At 38.8% G+C, this 20206-nt stretch overlaps 1 protein-coding gene across 1 annotated transcript in view; it reads left to right on the top strand.

The window, feature by feature from the left end:
- Window positions 1-18180, top strand: part of LOC110473413 (3'-5' RNA helicase YTHDC2-like) — a 30171-nt gene extending 11991 nt beyond the window's left edge. Inside the window, exons 6-26 of the mRNA XM_077790375.1 lie at window positions 843-945; window positions 2116-2272; window positions 4455-4562; window positions 5653-5801; window positions 6191-6326; window positions 6683-6809; window positions 7769-7834; window positions 8621-8805; window positions 8956-9052; window positions 9129-9216; window positions 9316-9396; window positions 9839-9921; window positions 10855-10960; window positions 11098-11217; window positions 11571-11843; window positions 12336-12462; window positions 12906-13111; window positions 14345-14540; window positions 15647-15756; window positions 17194-17483; window positions 17882-18180. Of these exons, the coding sequence (XP_077646501.1) occupies window positions 843-945; window positions 2116-2272; window positions 4455-4562; window positions 5653-5801; window positions 6191-6326; window positions 6683-6809; window positions 7769-7834; window positions 8621-8805; window positions 8956-9052; window positions 9129-9216; window positions 9316-9396; window positions 9839-9921; window positions 10855-10960; window positions 11098-11217; window positions 11571-11843; window positions 12336-12462; window positions 12906-13111; window positions 14345-14540; window positions 15647-15756; window positions 17194-17483; window positions 17882-18152 (3079 nt within the window). The 3' untranslated portion in view covers window positions 18153-18180. The remainder of the gene's footprint in view (window positions 1-842; window positions 946-2115; window positions 2273-4454; window positions 4563-5652; window positions 5802-6190; window positions 6327-6682; window positions 6810-7768; window positions 7835-8620; window positions 8806-8955; window positions 9053-9128; window positions 9217-9315; window positions 9397-9838; window positions 9922-10854; window positions 10961-11097; window positions 11218-11570; window positions 11844-12335; window positions 12463-12905; window positions 13112-14344; window positions 14541-15646; window positions 15757-17193; window positions 17484-17881) is intronic.
- Window positions 18181-20206: the final 2026 nt, after the last annotated feature.

Here is a 20206-nt window from a genome sequence, read left to right as displayed (position 1 = left end):
TGGTGAGGCAGCTGTGGCCCAGCAGGCCGTGGAGGTCCGTGGTGCAGCAGGGATCCTCCTGTGAAGGATTCTGTGTTGGAGCAGGTAGATGCTTGAAGGAGACTGTGATCCTCTGGGAAGTCTGTGCTGAAACAGGCTCCTGGCAGAAGCTGTGGCCCCGGGGAGGGAGCCACACAGAAGCAGGTTTGCTGTCAGGATTGTGACCCTGTGGGGTCTCACACTGGAGCAAACTGTTCCTGAAGTACTGCACCCTGTGGAAAAGGACCTGTGCTGCAGCAGTTCCTGGAGAACTGCAGCCGATGGGAAGGACCCATATTGGAGAAACTCGTGGAGAGCCCACTTTCCCGTGGGAGAGACCCACATTCTCCTTATCTTTCTCTGGGGCCTGGGAGTCTTTTTGTTATGTTTCCTCTCCCTTGCCCGTGGAGAGGACAGATAGAGTGGCTTGGGTAGGCACCTGGCTCATCCCACCACATGTAGACAAGTACAAAGGCTATATCCAAGCACAGGCTGAGGAATTGGAACCTGGTTTTCCACATGGAATTTTCTAGTAAAATGAATGACATGCAGGGTTTCTTCACAGTTTTCTTTTACTTCCTTATTTATTAAAATTGAATCTTATTCTTTCAATTAATACATTGTCCAGAGTTTTGAGATGCAAGCACTACAAATTGTTAGGAAATGTCTGGGAAAAGGCATAGTTTAAAAACAAGTGGTGTGCATTAATCTTTTGAGGAGGGAACTGTAATTTCTCTTCTGGTCAGCAGCTGCATTAATTTTTGATCCATGGAAAGCTTTAAATGGTGCAAACCCCTGAGTTGTCTCTGTGATGTGATCCATAGGGTTTCTCCAAAGACGCTGGTAACATTCTGCACTAATGACATGCTCCTTGGCACGCTGATGGCAGGAGACAGCACTCTCTCCACCGTGACCCATGTTATTGTGGTGAGCATCCTGTGGTCTTTCATGTGGGGTGGAGCAATATGTATTGCTTTGGAAAATGAGGTCTTCATTTGTTTTACTTAAATTTGCTGAGCACTTTAGGTGTTTTTGTTTGGTAGAATCTGAATCAACTTCAAAGACTTTCTGAGTCCTCAGAGTAGAATGCATGTTTTGTGCAGTTTGGTGTTTTTCTGTGTGTTTGCGTTTTTCCTGTAAAAATATCTTATTTTCATGCCAATGGTTAAGTGTGGAATCAGGAGGAGTGGAGAGGGACAGAAGTGTAAATATTTCTGAACTTCCATGGTCAGCAGAAAATCCTTAGGGAGGCTTACCTTGATGTGGTTCAATGTGATTGTGTCAGATTTTCTCTTACCATTTGTTTTAGCAATACAGGTTTTCAGTCCATTTGTTTGCCCAGAGTTTTCTAGATAATGTGGAGTCTAATTGCTAGCAAAGTATTCAGATTGTTCATTTGTGATTATGTCAATATTCCTATGATGGAATTGAATAAGTAAAGGGAACTAGAATGTTTTTGGCAAGACTTAAGTACTGAAGATGAAAAGGTAAGTTTAGGTGCCTGCCTGTTTATCAGAGTTAAAAAAGCATGAGAATGATTTATACATTCTTGATGTCAGCCTACAAACTTTGTATTTTGAGTCCTTGTTTCCTTCATTCATAATGTAAATCAAAACAGAAGAATGAAAAAGATGATTAATCAGTTATGTGCCTTAACTTATAGGCTTTGTGTATGACTTGTCTAAGCAATTTGTCTGTTTTTCTGATTATGTGGTGTCATACATTTTTTTAAATGCTTATCAGTGGTGAAGTGAGAATTTATTAAAATAAGATTTGTAGTTTGTGGTGTTTTCTTGAAATTTGGCTTCAAATACAAAATCAGAGAGGTTTCAGATACTCACTTTAGCCTCTAAAGTTAAGGTGCTTACAGCTTCAGCATTGTAATGCACTCAGCGCTGATAAAAACTTTTTGAGGCATTTTTGTTTCTTTATGGATAGTTTTTTTAAAAAAACCTATTACTTAAACTAGACTCACACATATTAAGGCCTCTGTAATGTGCCACCAAAACATGTATTTTTTTTTAGAGAAGTTTGTTTTTGTTAGAAGTTGTGAATCTGTGATGGTTTTTTATCTCTTTTTTTCCCCTTTTGTTACAGGATGAAGTACATGAGAGGGATAGGTTCAGCGACTTCTTGCTAATAAAACTGAGAGATGTGCTGCAAAACCAGAATAATTTAAAACTAATTCTCTCTAGTGCTGCTCTAGATGCAAATCTCTTTATTAGGTATTTTGGAAGCTGCCCAGTAATACATAGTAAGTCTTGATCTTAACTCTTAAGTCTGAGTATACCTGCCCTGAGACTCACAGATCTTACTAAACTGTAGCAAATTATTCTGAGTAAAGGCACATGATTAATACACTGAGAATTCCAGGAATCCTTGTTCTTTCTGTATGCAGGTTTCTTGTTTCTTGACTGTTTGCACCTCATTCAAAGTGAAGTGTTTTAGTCACTGGGAGTTCTGTAAATGCAGGTACATCCTGCCCCCCTCCACTCTTAATTGAAGAAGGAGGAAGAGGTCATTGAAGTTCTGTCTTCATGCTGATACAGGACTTAGGAGCTACATGAGTGTGATATATATCAGTGCATTCCAGTAGGATCTTACTGTTCAGGCTTTTTGAAGGTTGTTACTGGTTACTGGATAAAACATAAATAACTGTACCAGTTCAGTTCAGAAATACAGGCTTAGGCAGATTGGGTTTCACATGAAAAAAGAATCACATGATTCTCTGATTTAAGGAAAATTAGTAGTTGTTCATCTAGGTAAATATTCAGAAAAGACATCCAGTTTCGCTTAGTTTGTTTGCAGACTCAGTTACCTGCAGTTAGACTACATTCAAATGCAACGAAAAGTTACCATTATTTGCTGGTTTAATTTCATTTGACTGATCTTAAGTAAAGGCAAAATGTAAATGCGTGGGAGATGGGGGGTTTTTGTGGGTTTGCGGTTTTTGCCCCACCCTCTTGGCTTGCAGGTTTTCTGCATGGGTGACCTCCTCTGGCACCTTGCAATCCTCTTACTTTTTCAACAATAATGTCCAACTTTAATGTGTTTTGAAAGGTAGCTTTTAAGAGAAATGCTTTATCTGGCAATCAGGTAGACTCTCTGCATGTCAGCCTTTTTAAAAAAAAATCTCAATGGTTTTAGGAAATGGGATTGCTTACTGGTTTATTTTAGCAAATGTTTGTGAGGAGGAAACCTTTTTTTCCTTCCTTTTTTTGCAGATGGAACTGTTTAGTTCTCAGTTTTGAATTTTTGCCCAGTTGAATAAGGTTTGCAGCTTGTTGGAGACAGGAATCTGGAAATTACACGTGATTTCATGTTCTCTGAATTTTTTTTGCAAGGGAGTGCCTCAGTTGTGATTGTTGTATGACTTTCCAGTTTAGTCTTTTTGCAGCTTCCTGTTCTTTCAGATCGGTCAATTTGTGTTGGAAATTCTGCTGGCAATCTCTCCCAATCTTTCCAGTTTACCACAGTGTTTGTGCTGGTTATGTAACAGGCCAATAACAATTCAAAAGATGTTTTTTTCCCTTTTTTTTTTTTTTTTTTTTTTTTTTTTTGTTAATTTAAGAATTAAAAGAAGTAGCTTTTTCTGTTAATGTAATATACAAGGTTTGAGTCTCCTTCAGCAATACAGCTGACAAAATCCTGACCACAGAAACCACATCTTGTAGCTGTGGATCGCTGTAGTACACAGAGTTTGTGATCAGTGTTGGAAGGCTTCCTCTGTGACCAGCTTCTAAAAGTATGTGAATTGTGGATTGTTCTTTCTGAAGGAAAATCCTGAGTGTTCCTGAGTCAGGTTAAGGAACAAGAAATCAAAATGTAGAGATTTTAATCTTCATGCAAAAAGCATCCTGCAATGTTGACAGATAAGGTCTAAAAAACAGTCCTGTTGAAAAAGAAATCAGGATAAATTATCAGAAGGTAAAGGCCACTGGGATGTCTCATCTGTCAAGAAGTATTCAGTAAAGAAAGCTCAGCTTTGCTGAATTAGTAGAGGACATGGATATAAGGCTGCCTTCTCACATGATTCTCATGAAAAGAAAGTAGTTCAGTACAAAGATGTACTGTCTCTGTGTGGAACCTTGCAAAAAGCTGTATTAATTGCTTATTAATTAATTACATTTTTAATCCAGATGGCAGATTTACATGGCAAGTTCTTGTTTGTAGCCTAAACAAAAACAGCTGTTTTCTTTTTCTCGTTTAAAAAAAAATTGTAGTTAATAACTGTCAATCTTCCGAACATCTCCTGCTGGAACACTTCATAAAATTGAAGAGGTTATGGAGAAACAAGGTGGCATTTGATTTTGGAAATGTTTTGTTTTGTACAGTTTTGAGAAAAATAAACTCCAGTGAAGGTAGTTTTTTAAAAAATTAATTCTGTAAGTGAAGCTGGTGAATATATGATCTTTTACGGATTTTTTCTATTTTAGTCCAACGGAGACCTTTTGAAGTTAAAGAGATGTTTCTGGAGGACATTTTACGAAGCACTGGGTATACAAACAAAGAGATGGTGAAGTACAAAGAAAAGAAGCAGCAAGGTCAGCGGACTTGTTAATTCTAAGGGTTGGCAATGAGAATCATTGATTGAACAAACAATTAACAGGATTATTTTCTGTTGAAATTCCAGAGTCAGGAGATTAAATGAGTGTAATTTAGATGACAGCAAGTATCTTTAAGCTCTCAATATTTACATTATGGAAATAGTTTATGCAATTAAAGAAAAAAAAAATCACTTTGATTCAGTGGTTGCATTCTGTTTTCACTCAGTTGATAAATGTCATCTTTTTTCTAATTATTATGCTGTAGAGTTATATATAACTGGGGGCTCTGTCCACATGAATACTAAAGAAGCATAGGATGCTCTGTACCTTTGGGTGCAAATTAAAGTGCAGCTATTAAAGCAGGCATGATTTTGTACATCTTGCACTAAATGGACAAGGTATTCCCTTCAGTAACATTTTTCACTGCTTTCTTCAGGCATGGATGCATTTTTTTAAGTGTTAACACTCTTGAGCTAAACATCATTGGTTTTAAATTAAGTAGATACTCCTTCAGAAGTTTTCCTGGCAACTGAAAGTAATGATCCCAGTGATTATTTAAAGAAAAAGTAGAAAATGCAAACCCCAAAGCTATAACATTCAATATTCAGTCCTAACTGGATATTGATCACAGTGCTCATCTCTGATCACTGGGGTCAGAAAAGTTCAGTTAGGACACTGGTGTTTTCTGATGTTTCTTCCACTAGTGTAGAAAAGTAAGTTGTTACATGCAGGGACTATATCACTTGTCTTCAGAATTCCATTTGTGGAAAAAGATCTGGCCTGAGATTGTGTAGAAGGTGATTACTTAAGGAAGATACTTTGAATGCAGTAGTTTGGAATAATGGAGGTTTGGGGGGTTAAACAGCAAAGTGTTGGGTTTTACCTTGTTTTTATAGCCCGGGTGCAGTGCACTTTGGGTACCCTTAAACATGTCATTTATGTTGAACTGGTAGGAGCATTCTAGACTAAAAAAAGATGTTGAATGGGTAAAACTTGGTAAAACCTGCTGTGACTAACTTTTTTAGTAGAAGACAATGGATAATAAATATAACTCTAAAACTTCCTTGGGGAATACTTTGCATTCTAGAAGAGAAACAGAAGAACACTCTTGCTGAGTGGTGTTCAGCTCAAGATAACACTAACAAAGGGACATCTCGGAGACAAAAATCGGTTCCAAGGACAAATGAGGAGTACAAACGGTTGGATGATGGCGGTGACACAGTATTTAATCAACTGGTAAGTTTTTTCTTTAGTCGGAAGAGATGTTACAGGTGTTTATATTTGTGTTGTATTACTATCCATTTAAAATCTGTTTTCTAAAATTCTGTCGAGTCTTTCAGGACATTAACGTATTTTAAAGATTACTTGATGAGGATGAACAGCTCTAGCTGAAGTGTGCTCTTCAGTTAGGGTGGTTGCACACAGCTTTTCCTCAGATCAAATGGCTCGACTGCCATTGTGTTCGTACTTGCGTATGACAAAATCAATGCATGAACTGATACCTGAGTGCTGGGTTTCTGTTGCTGCTGGGAAAAATAACCATTGCAATTCTTTGTGGGTAATGTATGAGAATAAAGACAACTCTTGGAAAAGATTAAACTTTCAATATTGTTTTTTATCTTCAGACTGAAAAAGATGTGAATTGCCTTGAACCGTGGATAGTAAAAGAAATGGATTCCTGTCTTTCTGACATCTGGTCGCATAAAGATATTGATTCGTTTGCTCAGCTGTTAAATCTTATTTTAACTGAAAATGTCAGTGGTAAGTTTCATGTGTTATTACATAAGAAAAAAGCAACCTCAGATGTACTTAGATTTTTATGGCTACTTTTATCTCCAGTTTCAAATGGTGTTAACCTTTGCATTCTGATGCTGACTGAAAAAATGATAGGGCTAGCAGAAATAATGAGTTGTTTAGTTAGTTGTTGTTTTGAAGTATTGACAGAAGTGTGTTTCTAAAACAGTGTAGAATTCATATGAACTAACTTCAGAGATAAAGTGAGGAAACAAATTCTCTTTGGGCTGGAATTTGAAAGCAATATTTGTACTATATTTAGATGAAAAAATAACATTTCTACTGGGTTTGCTGGATTTTTTTTTTTTTTTTTTATTTCTCAGTTGATTATCGGCACAGTGAAACTGGTGCGACTGCTCTGATGATTTCTTCAGGGAGAGGCTTTTTGAGTCAAGTAGAACAGTTGATCAGCATGGGAGCAAGTATCCACTGCAAATCATCTAATGGCTGGTAAAAACAGAGAAACCAAAAGATAGATTTATTTGTCAATATAGGAGAGAGGAAGAAAATTCTTTATCATCTAAATTAATTTGCTAACTTATCACACTGCTGTAAGAACTATAGATTTTGACAGCCTCAACAATTTCTAACTCCTGATAATCACATTGTTTTCTGTAAATTCTAAATTGAATTCTTAATTACATGGTCTTGATTGTGAGCTATAAACTTTGCTTCAGTAGGTCTTATTTAAGATACTGGTTAGTAGAACAACTGTAATCTACTGAATTGGACCAAAATATTTGGCAATTGCTATTTTCATGGAGTTACACATATCAGAAGATCTTTCTGTTATGTTTCTAAATATATTGTAGCATGTAAAAATATTTGTGAATCTGTAGAAACTCAGGTTTTGTGGTCATGGAGTATGTCTTCATATAAACAGGGAAGTACAGTAAATAATTGTAGTATGGAATGATAAGAATTAGGATTCCAGGGGTCTGATATTTGGTACTAACATTTGAATAACTTGGGGAAGAAATTCAATTTAAAGATAAAAGAGTGAACTGCATAGTGAGAAGGACAGCTTCTGAAAGACATGAAATAGCCAGATGTTATGCCTGGGGTGTGACTTTTTGAGATGACTTCAAGGATACTGCAAACAGGCAGGTCTGATCTCTGCACCATTTTTAAAGGAATGGCACCTTCTTCCTCCTCACTTCCTTGTGCATGTTTGCTCCTGTGTAAAACTGACATTCTATTGTGGTAAAGAACTGTAGTCACCTAAAAGTCAGCTGTTAACACCTATGAAGCACTTTCAAATGGGAAGTTGCAGATCCAGCAATAACAGTACTGATGTCAATACAGAAATGGGTACAAAAGTCTGATGTCAATTGCCTCTCCTGATGTGCTCTTCATATGCATCTTTTGAAGTGAAAAGTCTAATAAAAATACTTGTGCAACTATTTCAGGATGGCTGTGGACTGGGCTAGGCACTTTGGACAGACAGAGGTTGTTCATCTGTTGGAATCCTACAGGTAAGCTGTAACTGTTTTGCAGAATGAGTTGTATATGATATACATAGAGTTGTGATGGGAAATTTGAGATTTGTGTTCTTCTAATCAGAACAGGTTTTAGCTTTTCATGCTCTAAAATCTGGACTTAATAGCAATACCTTTTTTTAAGAATAGGAGTATTTCAAAAAATAAACAGCAAAAAAGTTTGTACTCAATAGCATATTGTTTATGCTTGCATAACTTGCTAATTCTATACTATGTACCATTTTCTTTTCACATGCTTATTTTGGAAACAAATCTGTAATGTGTTTTTATCTATATTTTTTATATGCAATAGGCATATTAAAGAAAATTTGCGGAAGTAATGTGTACACTAGGCCATTCAAGAATGATTTTCTGATTAACTTACAGTTATCATACTTGTGGTAGTGTTTTGTAAAGATTATCTCTACTATAATTTCTTTTAGTGTAGTTTCTGCTAGTGGGAAATTTTTGGAGAAGACGTATCTCTCAAATATTTTTACTTGAACAGATAAACGAGAAGTATCTTTATACTTTCCTTTGCTTATGGTTGTGTTTCAATGAAATTGAAGAAAACTAAAGTTACCACTAATAAATAAAGTGGCATCCTTCATTGGGTTAACATTGGAATCAGTAAACAGTAATAGTATGGTGATTCCCTTCTGCTACACTTAAACATCAGAATTCAAGACCAATAGTCATGTTGGTCTTGATCTAAGTTTGAGTTGATGGCTCAATGCAAACCCGAAGGGGCAGCCTTGATTCTGGTGTATTTTCCTGTTACAGCGCTTCATTCGGATTTGGAAACATGGATGAAAGTTCCAGTTCCCTGGTCCAAAAAAGTGCTAGTGACCTTAGTGCAGAGGACAGAGAGCTATTGACAGCTTACCATCACAGTTTTGATGATGAAAAAGTGGATCTGGATCTGATAATGCACTTACTTCACAGCATCTGTCATAGTTCTGATGCAGGTAGGTAAATACCTAACCAGTGGTTGTGGATTTGACTTCTGATAATCATGCTCTTTTTTCAGCAATCCACAGACGTTAAAACCTTCTGAGTGCTATTCGGCATGTATTTGAATTTTCTGTTTAACTTTGCAAACCCACTTCCTTTTTTAGGAGCAATTTTAATATTTCTTCCTGGGTATGATGAGATAGTGAGCCTGAGGGACCGCATTGTTTTGGATGACAAGAGATTTTCTGATAATGCTCACAGGTAAAACCTTTAGTTACTGTGGCTTTTCATTGCTTCTTTTAAGGATCCTTAAAATGTTCCTTTTGTCTTGCATTAGATACCAAGTTTTCGTGCTTCATTCAAGTATGCAGACTTTGGACCAGAAGAAAGTGCTTGAAAGTCCACCTTTTGGCATCCGCAAAATTGCAAGTATTAGAGGACTTTTTCCAATGCCACAATGACCTATTTTGCCATTGCTTTTGCAGTTATTATAGTTTTGGTGGTTTTGGGTTTTTTCTTTGCAGATTCTTTCTACTAATATTGCAGAAACCAGCATAACAGTCAATGATGTGGTGTTTGTCATTGACTCAGGCAAGGTGAAAGAGGTAGGACTGCCTTAAATTTTCCTAATGTGATTCTAAAACACACAGTGTATAAATTTTGGAGAACTTTTTTTTTTTTTTTTTATTACTTTACAGTAAAGTGAGAAAAAGCTTTTACTAGCTGAGACCTAGTGCCTGTCAGGCAACAGTCCTTTCTGAAAGGCTTCAACATGCATTTGTTTTAAGACAAATACTGTAAACTATCCATCTAAAAAACCTTGAAAATCTTGAATTTCAAAAATTGCGGAGCATTAAGATACTAGAAAGGAGATACCCTCATTAATTCACTTGAAATTGAGAAGGTACCTTTGTCTCAGAAGCTGCTGTATATATTACTATTTCATACTTTTTAGAAAACTCCTGTTGGTAATCTAACTAACTAGTAACTTGTATTTCATGTACCCTATTAAGTTTTCAGTTTGTATTCCTTTCTTTGTTTTTCTAGAAGTCTTTTGATGCACTGAGTTGTGCTACAGTGCTAAAAATGGGGTGGATTTCAAAAGCCAGTGCTATCCAGAGAAAAGGCAGGTAATAAATGCCTCATAGCGGTTCCCATTTTGCAGATATGCACAGTCCTTTATGTTTAGAATAAACCACACAACACAGTAATTGTTTCTGGCCTATTCTGGTGTTGTGTTGCATAGAGGCCAACACTGGTTCTCTGCAGACGAGTAGGCGTCAGCATGTATTTCCTTGGAATAATCTCCCAAGTTGTAGAAAAGTGATGCTCAGGCATTTCCCAAAGGTCTGGGTTGTTTTCCCCCCATTAATTTGTTCTCCTTCCTCTTTCTCCCACGTAGCACCCGCAGTCACAATGTCCAGTGGGATGTTTTCACATCATGTCTATGGGCAGAGGACTGCCTATTTCACTTTCTCCAAGCTATCCATGACTTAACAGGCCATGATTATATTCTTCCCAGCACTGTGGGGGAGGGCTCAGAAGTTTATGTAGCAACAAATGCCTGTTTAATCAATCATATTGGCATTAAGCTGCATGTATGCACATAGATGTATATGACTGAGAGAATTTGCTCATTCCTCCCTCATTCACTCACAAGTTACTTCATCTTTATTCTACCTTTTACTCCAAGGATCACTTCTGTTTAGGGGATGTGAGGGGAAGCAAGAAAGTTTGCAACTGGTTCCTTACAACAAAGGATGATTGAGATTTGGACTGGTCTTAGGTTAGCAAAAAACCCACAGCACTTTACATTAGAAAAGCCTTGTTTTTCTTTCTCCAGATTTCTCAGTGTTGGGTTAAAATTACAGTAAAAAATTGCCACACTCTCAAAAATAATTAATGATTAGGAAATTCTCATGTTGCATGTGACCTAACAACACTTTCTTCATGGTAGTGCCTCTTCTTTTCCATTCTGAGTTTCTGTGTCTGTTTGTTGGCTTTTGGTTTTGTTTTTAGAAAGAAATCCTCATTTTCACAACTTCCCATATTTTATTTTCAAGGGCTGGGCGCTGTCAGCCTGGGGTCTGCTTTCATCTCTTCAGCAGGCTCCGATTTCAGAATATGTTGGAATTTCAATCTCCAGAACTTCTAAGACTGCCGCTTCAGGTGCATGTTCAGTTAGAAACTATAACTTTAAAAAATACAATGTCCTCAAACCATACTACTAATTGCAACAAATCATGTGTTTGGCAGCTGCTTCCAAATCTTGGTAATCTTTTTTTGTTCTGCCTTTTACCTTGCAGGAGATCTGTTTGTACACAAAAATTCTGGCTCCAATTAATTGTCCAATTGTAGACTTTCTTATGAAAGCTCCTGATCCTCCGCCTGCTGTAACTGTGAGAAATGCTGTGCATATGCTTAAGGTCAGAAAAGGAACAGGTTTAGATGGTAATTGTGTTTGATCCCAAATTTGTGGTGTAGCAGTTTACTGACTTCAGTTTGTACTGAAGCTGTTTTTAATTACTTAAGGATGTTTTGAAGTTTTGCTTGTTGTCTGTTTTCATTTTGTGTGTGGGGATGTGTTTTTCCATGTCAAGGGAAGAGAGTGCTTCAAAGTCTTGTCTCTGTTAATAGTCTGACTTGCTTCTTCAGTGTTTGGAAACAAGTCTAGTTAATGTCCATTATTCACATCCTTTTTGCTTTCACTGTAAATTGATTTTGTCCACTGTACCCATCCTCCTCTCCTTTATTTGTTTGTTTGCTTGTTTATGAACAGACCATAGATGCCATGGACCCTTGGGAAGATCTCACTGAGCTTGGTTATCAGCTGACTGAATTACCTGTAGAGCCACACCTCGGTAAAATGGTGTTGTATGCTGTAGTTCTGAAGTGCCTGGATCCTGTTCTGACCATTGCCTGTGCTCTTGCCTGCCAAGACCCTTTTGTGCTGCCCACGCTGGCCTCCCAAAAGCGTGCAGCCGTGCTGTGCAGGAAGCGCTTTGCTGCCGGGACATTCAGTGACCACATGGCCCTGCTCAGGGCTTTCCAGGTAGTCTTTCATTTCAGAAAGTACTAATCACAGCACATCACCCAAGCAAAATGCAGATGTACCGTTGGATGTAGAGTGGCGGACTGTGATTAAGTCCTCAGAGAAGACTTTCTTTTTGCCTAGTGCCTTTCCTGTGTATTGGACTCATAAATTTGTGAGGGAGCCCTTTTTTTAGTATGTTTTGTTTCAAACCCTAGAAAATTTTGAATGTTTCAACAATGTGCCTCTTTGCATCCTACTACACTGAACTTTGAATCATGATCTTAATGTAATGATCTTTATTTATTGTTTTAATTTGACATAATCATCACTGGAGTGAGCACATAAGGAGAATCTAATTGTTGAACAGAAAAAATAATCTGGTTTGATACATTAACTTTTAGAGTGGGTTTTGCATTCATTTTATTGACATAAATGTAATCTTTAAAAAAACACCTGCAGTTTTTAGTTTAAGTCCTTCAAATTAATAGGCAAATGTAAAAACATTTTCAGGCATGGCAGAAGGCACGCAGTGACGGCTGGGAGAGAGCCTTCTGTGAAAAGAACTTCCTATCCCGAGCCACAATGGAAATCATTACAGGAATGAGAACACAGGTGCTTGGCCAGCTTAGAGCCTCAGGTAGAGAAGTTGGAAACAATTTTAACGTTGTTTTAAAGTCAAGCATATAGAAATTGTAACAAAAATCATGTTCACTGGTGTAATTTTCCTTAATTTGAAATACACTGTCATGCACACATTCATGCAGGGTATGGTGCAGATGAGGAATTGTGGCTGATCAAACTGAAAGCACCCTCATCTCCACATGCCACTGCATTTCATGTTTTAATGAATTATTCCCATAGGAAATGTCTTTATATTGCAGAAAATAGTGGTATCCTGTGTCAGTATGAAACCCCTTATCAGGAAGGATTTCAGTGTAATGGTTTCTTCTTGGTGCTGTTAAGGTTGGCAGTGGTGAAAAATGCAACAAAGAAGTCATTTATTTCACCTTTAGTTTCTGACTCCTTTTGAGAGCCAAACACAAGGTAACATGGCACTGTTTTGTCTCTTTCATTTGTCAGGTTTTGTGAGAGCCAGAGGAGGAGCTGATATTAGAGATGTTAATGCTAACTCTGAGAACTGGGCTGTAATTAAAGGTGCCTTAGTGGCTGGGATGTATCCCAATCTTGTGCATGTAGACAGAGACAGCCTGGTGTTGACGGAACCAAAAGAGAAGAAAGTGCGATTTCATCCTACCTCTGTTCTTGGTCAGTCTCAGTATAAAAAGGTAAAGACACTTTGAATTCATAATTCAAAAAAAAGGGTACTAAAATCTGTCACGTGTTTTAGAAATGTCTTTTCCTATTTGTCAGTACTTCAAAAGCAGTATAGGCATTTAACACTACAGCTTTAGAAAATACTGTTCTACCCAGCTGATAGAATTGGAGTTGATTCATTTTTCTATCGTTTCAATTAGTCCTTTCTCTAGATGGAAAAGGCAAAAAGGCAAAAAAACTGCCCTGCTATAAAATTGTTTTAAAGATATAATGATCCCTATTCTTAAAAGCAAGTTTTTCTCTGAAACTTATTTTTAACATTTCTTTTTAAAGCAACATATTTTGTTTTACCATGGTAGGATAATTGATGAATCTGGTTGAATTCTCTCACACTTTTTTATGTGCATGTGCGGCTTTCGGGGGTTTCTCGCCGCTGTCCCCTGTCCCTCCCCAGCCCCCGGGACCCTCCGGCTAGCTGTCCCCTCCGGGGCCGGGGTTTTCCGCGGTCCCGCTGCCCTGGGCTCACCAGGCAGCGGCTGGGTTAGCACGGTCCGAGCTGCAGCGCTGCCTCGGTCGCCACTAGGATTCGAGATAAAGAGACCAAGAGAGACCAATGGTATGCTTGTCCAGAGAGATTGTATTGCCTGAAGCGTTGCAGGGACCAAAGGCCCCGGGCTATTGCCCAGATACAGTTTTATACAGCAAAATTAAGAGTTAAGGTCTAAACAATAGAGACAGTGTCCAGCTTAGGCACATCAGAACCACCCCAGGGGCCGGGTCCAATAGGAACTACTCAGGGGTGGGGAGAAAGGGGGTTTACAGAGGAATGCTGAAGCGGGACTTTCCTGAAACAATGGAGCATACATAAATGTATCTTTTCCCTCAGTTTCTCATTTCCAAGGCCTTTCTAAAACAAATCCTCCACACTACCATGCCAGCATGATAGCAACATGCATGTATATTTTTATATGTATATAATTGTACATGTATTTAATTCTCAAAATACAGAATCATAGAATGGTTTGTGTTGGAAGGGACCTTAAAGCTTATCTCATTCCAGCCCCTGCCATGGGCAGGGACACCTTCCACTAGTCCAGGTTGCTCAGAGCTCCATCCAGCCTGGCCTTGGGCACTGCCAGGTTGAGGCACCCACAGTGTCTCTGGATAAAATGAGAAATACGTTCAAATTTACATTAATTACAGGTAGAGGGTACAATAGCCTGGTTTTACCTGCTCTTCCACAGATTGCCCCAGCAAATGGACAAGCTGCAGCCATCCAGGCCCTCCCTACAGACTGGCTTATATATGATGAAATGACGAGAGCTCACAAGACAGCAAACATCAGGTGCTGCTCTGTTGTGACACCTGTCACCGTGGCCCTCTTCTGTGGACCAGCCAGACTGCAAAGTAATGCCTTGCAGGCATCTTCATCCTTTCAAGGTACACTGGAGTCTGGATTTGGGATGTTTCCGTTGGTATACATCAGCGTGTGACATGCAGAGCTTATTTTTCAGTAATATTTAATACATATATTGGCTGATTCTGGAAACAGCGCTGTTATAATTCCTGTAGCTATTCAGGAAGAGTTTGTTGGTTCTGTAACAAATCTCTCCATTTTGGGATTCCTTACCTATTCAAGTCCATAAATTACACAGTCGTAGGGTCTCAGAAACTGCAGTATAGTTTGTAAGGAAAGAATGCAGCCACAATATCTAATGAGAACTGTAGTACTGGTACTGAGAAGTGTAATATGCATGTTCTCTTTCTGCAGACTACTTTATTTGATACATTGAACCAGATTATTCAAACAGAATAATTTAGAAACAATCAGTATGGCAAACAAGTCATGTTGCTTCTAGCTAACACATACATTTTCAAGATATGTTCTACTGATAATTTTTAATTTCAGTTAACTGTACTATTAACTATAAGTAATAGAGAATATATTTACATTTCCTTCTTTTTTTCTCATTTAAATTGAGTCCTGTTGGAATGGAAGCAAAAATAACTGCTTCTAGTTGTCATAGTTTGAATCAAACTAAAAGTCCAACTTATTTCTAAAGCTTTCCTGTCTTGCTTTTAAACTGTGAACCTTAGAGTAGTGCTCATGCTGACTGAATTGCACTTAAGAAAAATAAAGAATCCTAATTAGTAGCCATACATATTTTTTTTTCTTACTAGGTCTTTAAATCTGCTGTTTTACTAGGAAATAGAGGCATGTGTGATTTTGCCAACAGCTTTAGGCAAAAGTTGTATAGTGGCCTGTGAAAACTGGTGAAGGTACATGAGTTGGGTCACATCATATCAATCCACGTTTTTACATAGTAGGACCTTCAGCAGGCCTGGCTACTTGATTGCTGCTATCTGGAGCAAAGACTTTGCAGTGTATTTGCAGAAAAGAAGAGGTAGTTTTACAAATGTTTACATTTAAAGTCAATTTTAGAAGGAAAAATATTGCTGGTAATACAGTAGTATGCGGGTTTTTGTATAGAAATAATAGTAGAAAAAATATGGAAATTCTGATGAACCTTTTGTCTTTAATTCAGGGGGAGGGGTGTCTAATGATAGCAGCGACAGTGAGATGGAGGACAGGACGTCTGCTGATCTGGCACTGCTGAAGCTGGATGAATGGCTCCATCTTAAACTGGACCCTGAAGTAAGTAAGAAATTACTCCTGGGTTTGTTTCATGTAGAGGAATTGTAAAAAGATGTGAAAAGGTTTTTGTAACATTTGAGTAGCCAAGAATTTTCTCCAAGAATATCATGGTCCATTTGGGTCTCTCCAACTAGGTACTCTGTGATTTAACCTTTACTTCACAAGCTCATTAAGAATTAAACGGCTTCAATCCCCTTTGGCACAGAGTTGTCTGTTGCATGAATTTGTGTATTCAAAATCCAAGTTGCAGTGTTTGATCACCTATCACCCATACCTTTCTCTTCTTTTACCTGTCAGCAGAAAGAAAGAGAATAGTCACCTAAGTCAACAGTGAGAGTGCTCATCCCTCTTCCTCCATATTGGTGTGGGTGTCCTGTCTCTCACAAAAGGGAGCAGGAAAGCCTCAGCAATCCAGATGCTGTTGGGTCTGTTTCAAAAACTTTCTGGGCAATATGATGTTTTATATCTGAGCTTGGCAGTTTTGTCCCTTTCCACAAGTCAGCAGATTCTGAAGAAACTGGCAGACAAAAAATGATGACTGCAAGGGACAGCAAGCTGCAGGTGACAGTGACAGCATAAGGGCCCTTCTGCTCCTTCTGGCCTCCTGTCCTGCCTGCATGGTGCTCCATCAGGCCATAGCACAAGCTGGGATAAGCTAAAATCTGGACAGGAGCTGAGAGAACAGTCACATTGGCATATTGTGTTCTTCTTTCTCTGAGAGGATAACCAAAATCAGATCAAAAAAGGAGCACTTGAAGCTGAAGTTGCTGAGAGAAAGTTGCTGTCAGATTTTGGAAGGATACATTTCAAATCCTCTTTGAAATAGAAGTCTTTATGTCATTAAGGAGCTGTGGCTGCAGTTTATGGGTCATGAAACACACAACTTTACCAACTCTAATAATAATACTCTCTCTCCTAGTCAAGTCATGTCCAGAAGAGTGATTTTTAAAAATTTATTGTAATGGAAGCGTTTCTAGTAGCAGAATTAGACAATAGTCTTCTGAATTTAGTCATCACATTTGACCAGCTGTCTATGTAAGAAAAATATCACTTAGAGCTCTTTTCCATCAACTATACTGAAGAATGCATGAGTAGAGACTGATTTGAGAGGAAGGGCATAAAGCATGAAAGGATTGAGTTTTCTTGAAAGATAAGAAGGAAAAAAAAAGTCTGTGGAATTACAATACAAAGCTAAGTTTAGTACAGAGCTAAATGAAATGTTTCCAAAATGACCTTGTACCCAAGGAAAAGAAAGCAAATTAACATCATAGTTTAAATATGGATTATTCCCCTTCCCCAAGACCTTAGTCTTGCCTTCAATTCTGGGCTCTGTTTATATTGGAATGCCAGGTGTTGCTTGATAGGGAAAAGACAGGGTTCTCTTACCTGTGTGATCTAATTTTCATCAGTATTTAACAGAATTGGAATTCATTGCAGGCTGCTGGTATGCTGCTGCAGCTCAGGCAGAAGTGGCACAGCTTGTTTCTGCGTCGTATGCGAGCTCCTTCTAAGCTGTGGTCTCAGGTTGATGAAACAACTGTAAGAGCAATTACAGCTGTTCTGAGTGCTGAAGAACAGTCTGCAGGTCTGCAGCAGCCTTCAGGAATTGGCCAGAGACCAAGGCCTGTGACTTGTGAAGAACTTCCTTTGGCATCTACATGGAAGTCAACCAGCAGCAGAAAAAGCTCAACAGAAACAGAATTATCTGACTCCTCTCATGCTGAAAAGTAAGATGCTGAGGTCTTCTGCTTACTGTAGGTTGCAGTTTATGTATACGAGTATCACTTAAGTTTCTGCTAGTAATAGGAGGTGAAAACAGTGGAAGTACATTTGGAAGGTGTTATACTGTTGTATGCTGCATTGTAATCCCAAAGAGAAGTATTTCATACCTGGGGCTGCTGTTTGAGAGAGCAGTCAGGAATATTGTCCATGAATTGTGATGTTTGAGAAGTAGCAGAAGAAGTTTAACAGTAGCATTAAAAAGCAATGAATGGTCAGTATGAGTTTTTAGTTAGGTTTAATAGATGTTGTAGTTGCTGTAATACATGTGGTCATGCTGTAGGTGGACAGGTCGATGTAAATTGTTCAGTGACTGCTTGTGAAACTCAAGGTATGTCCTTTGTAGGGTTTCAGTGAAATCTTCTTCTCCTGCACTCCACCAGCCAAAGAAGTACAAAGAAAAAGACATTTTGCTCTCCGGACAATCCTCAGATGACAGATCAGCTCAGTCCTCAGTGAAACCTGCAGACAGCAGTAGCTATTCCAGCCCCTGTGCTACTCCTTCTTCTCCAGTGTCTGGAAAGGTAGAGTTCTCTAACATACTACCCTGCTCTTCCAAAATAATAGAATTTCTTGCTGATATCATTCTGCAGTTAGGTATTTTACTGATAAATTAGGAATCTAACGTAGCTTTTCATTTGTAACACTGCATAATACTTCCTTCTGGAATTTAAAAATCTAGACTAAATATCCTTGTTTCACTAGTTTAATACAGCAAAAATAATTTATGGACTGCTGAGGTAAAGCTATCCAAAGTAGAAAAAATGAGATTTAAAAAAACCCCAAACTTGTTCTAATAAACGTGTAAGTTTTTTTCAACTAAATGAGTATATTATATACATACTTCTGAAGTTTTTGGATTCTGCCTTTTTCTGCATTCATAATAGATTTTCAGTATCAATACTGATTCTGTCTTACCTGCCTTACTATGACTGATTTTTGTGATGGTTATTTTAACAAAGCACACATTTTTAATGAGATTACTGTGACAGTTGTCCCTATATACTTGAATAGTAGACTGCAGTAACATGAAGGAGATCATTCAGAGGAAACTTCATGGACTCATTGGAGGATGTAGTAATTCCTCTTGAATCTTTCAGTTTTTAAATTAAGACAGCGTAAAAGGAAGAAAACATTTTTCCCGAATATAGAAATGCGAGTAGTGTGCTGTAGGCTACACTCTAGGATGATGAATTTTGGTGTCATCTCAAGGTCTGTCAGACTTTAACCAATTCTAATTAATCACTAGGCTTTTTAATCCTATTCTGCTCTACTTGTTTCCTGCCCCTCATGGATGAATTACTGTGGAAGGGGCTAACAGCAGGCCTGTTAGCTAAAGGAGCAAAAAGAAGCTGAGGGGCAAGAAGCTGATAAAGAGCTCTCTCCAAGGCTGCTACCAAGGAGGCTGAGAGAAGAACTGGAGAAAGATAAGGAGAGAACTGCAGCTGGATAAAGCATTTTCAGAAAGTTAACTAAAGTCACTGTTACCGTTCACCAGTGGTGTTATGTTGATTTTTTGTGGCCAACAGTTGGGGTAGAAGAAGTATAAACAATTAGAAAGTTTATAAAAGGTCATGTTCGATAATAAAGAGTTGCCATCTGAGACCGCCTGTGGTCTGTGCTTTGTGTGGCGACCGCCTCACGATGCAGTGTATATACCAGTGATAGCTGGTGCCCACCGCGTGGAGCCACAGCCTGAGCAGCGTGGTCGGTCTGGAGCCACGCGGGGTCCCAGCAACTGGCAGCCCTGACCCGCTGGGGAGTAGCAGGGGAGGCGGCGCTGGTGCAGCTGAGAGTGGCGGGTGGAAGCCACAGGCAAGTCCTGACCTGATTTTCTCCTATCAACACACCTGGAAGCAGGTGAGGCACCAACTAGTGATAATGGGAAATAAATCTAAAGAGGAAGAGACTATTTTGGCTACATAGAAAGCTGTGTTAAGAAATAAGGGAATTACTACTTCAGACTATGCCCTTTGTAGTATATTGCTGTGGGCTAGATCATAGGATTTTGCTACTGATCCTGACACAGCTTTTAGTGTTAAAGGTTGGAAAAAAAGTCAGGGACAAGCTGTGGGAAGTCACCTGAGCGGGAGATAAAACTATTGTCAATCTAGTTGTTACTTGGAGATTGCCTTTTGAGGCATTAAAAGAATGGAAAACAGCGGGAACAAGCAGAGTACAAGGTGGATGAAGATTTGGGGTTGATAAAGGAGTCTGATGGGAGGGATGAGTCAGATGGGGCCTCTGATGGGGAACTTGTTGCATACATCCTTGAAGAAAGTGCAGGTGCCCATGGAAGTTACCAGGCAGGCTACCAAAGCTTCCAGGAAAGTTGCCAGAGCTTCTGGGCTGGATGCTGAAGCTTTTGGGAAAGCTGCTAAGGATTCCGGGCAGACTGACAGAGTATCTCCTTCTCAGACTCCTAAGCCTCTTTATCTCACCTGCACAGCAGCTTTCAGCGGTGCCTCTATACACTGCACCACTGCGCCAGTTAGCGGAAATGTCTTTGGCAGAGAGACAAACCCAGCTGTCTGCCCCCTGCTCCCCTCTGACGCTGTTGAGGCAGGATGGGAATGAATAGACTTTGTTCAGAAGGCTGAGACTATAACTGATTTATTTCAAAATACATCACTCTTTTATACAGAGCTTTGTGCAGACCAACTCTATTGGT

The sequence above is a fragment of the Lonchura striata genome, chromosome Z (assembly GCF_046129695.1).
Source record: "Lonchura striata isolate bLonStr1 chromosome Z, bLonStr1.mat, whole genome shotgun sequence".
Lineage (NCBI taxonomy): Eukaryota > Metazoa > Chordata > Aves > Passeriformes > Estrildidae > Lonchura > Lonchura striata.
The sequence above is the reverse complement of the archived record's forward strand: the minus strand, read 5'-3'. Positions and strand labels throughout refer to the sequence as shown.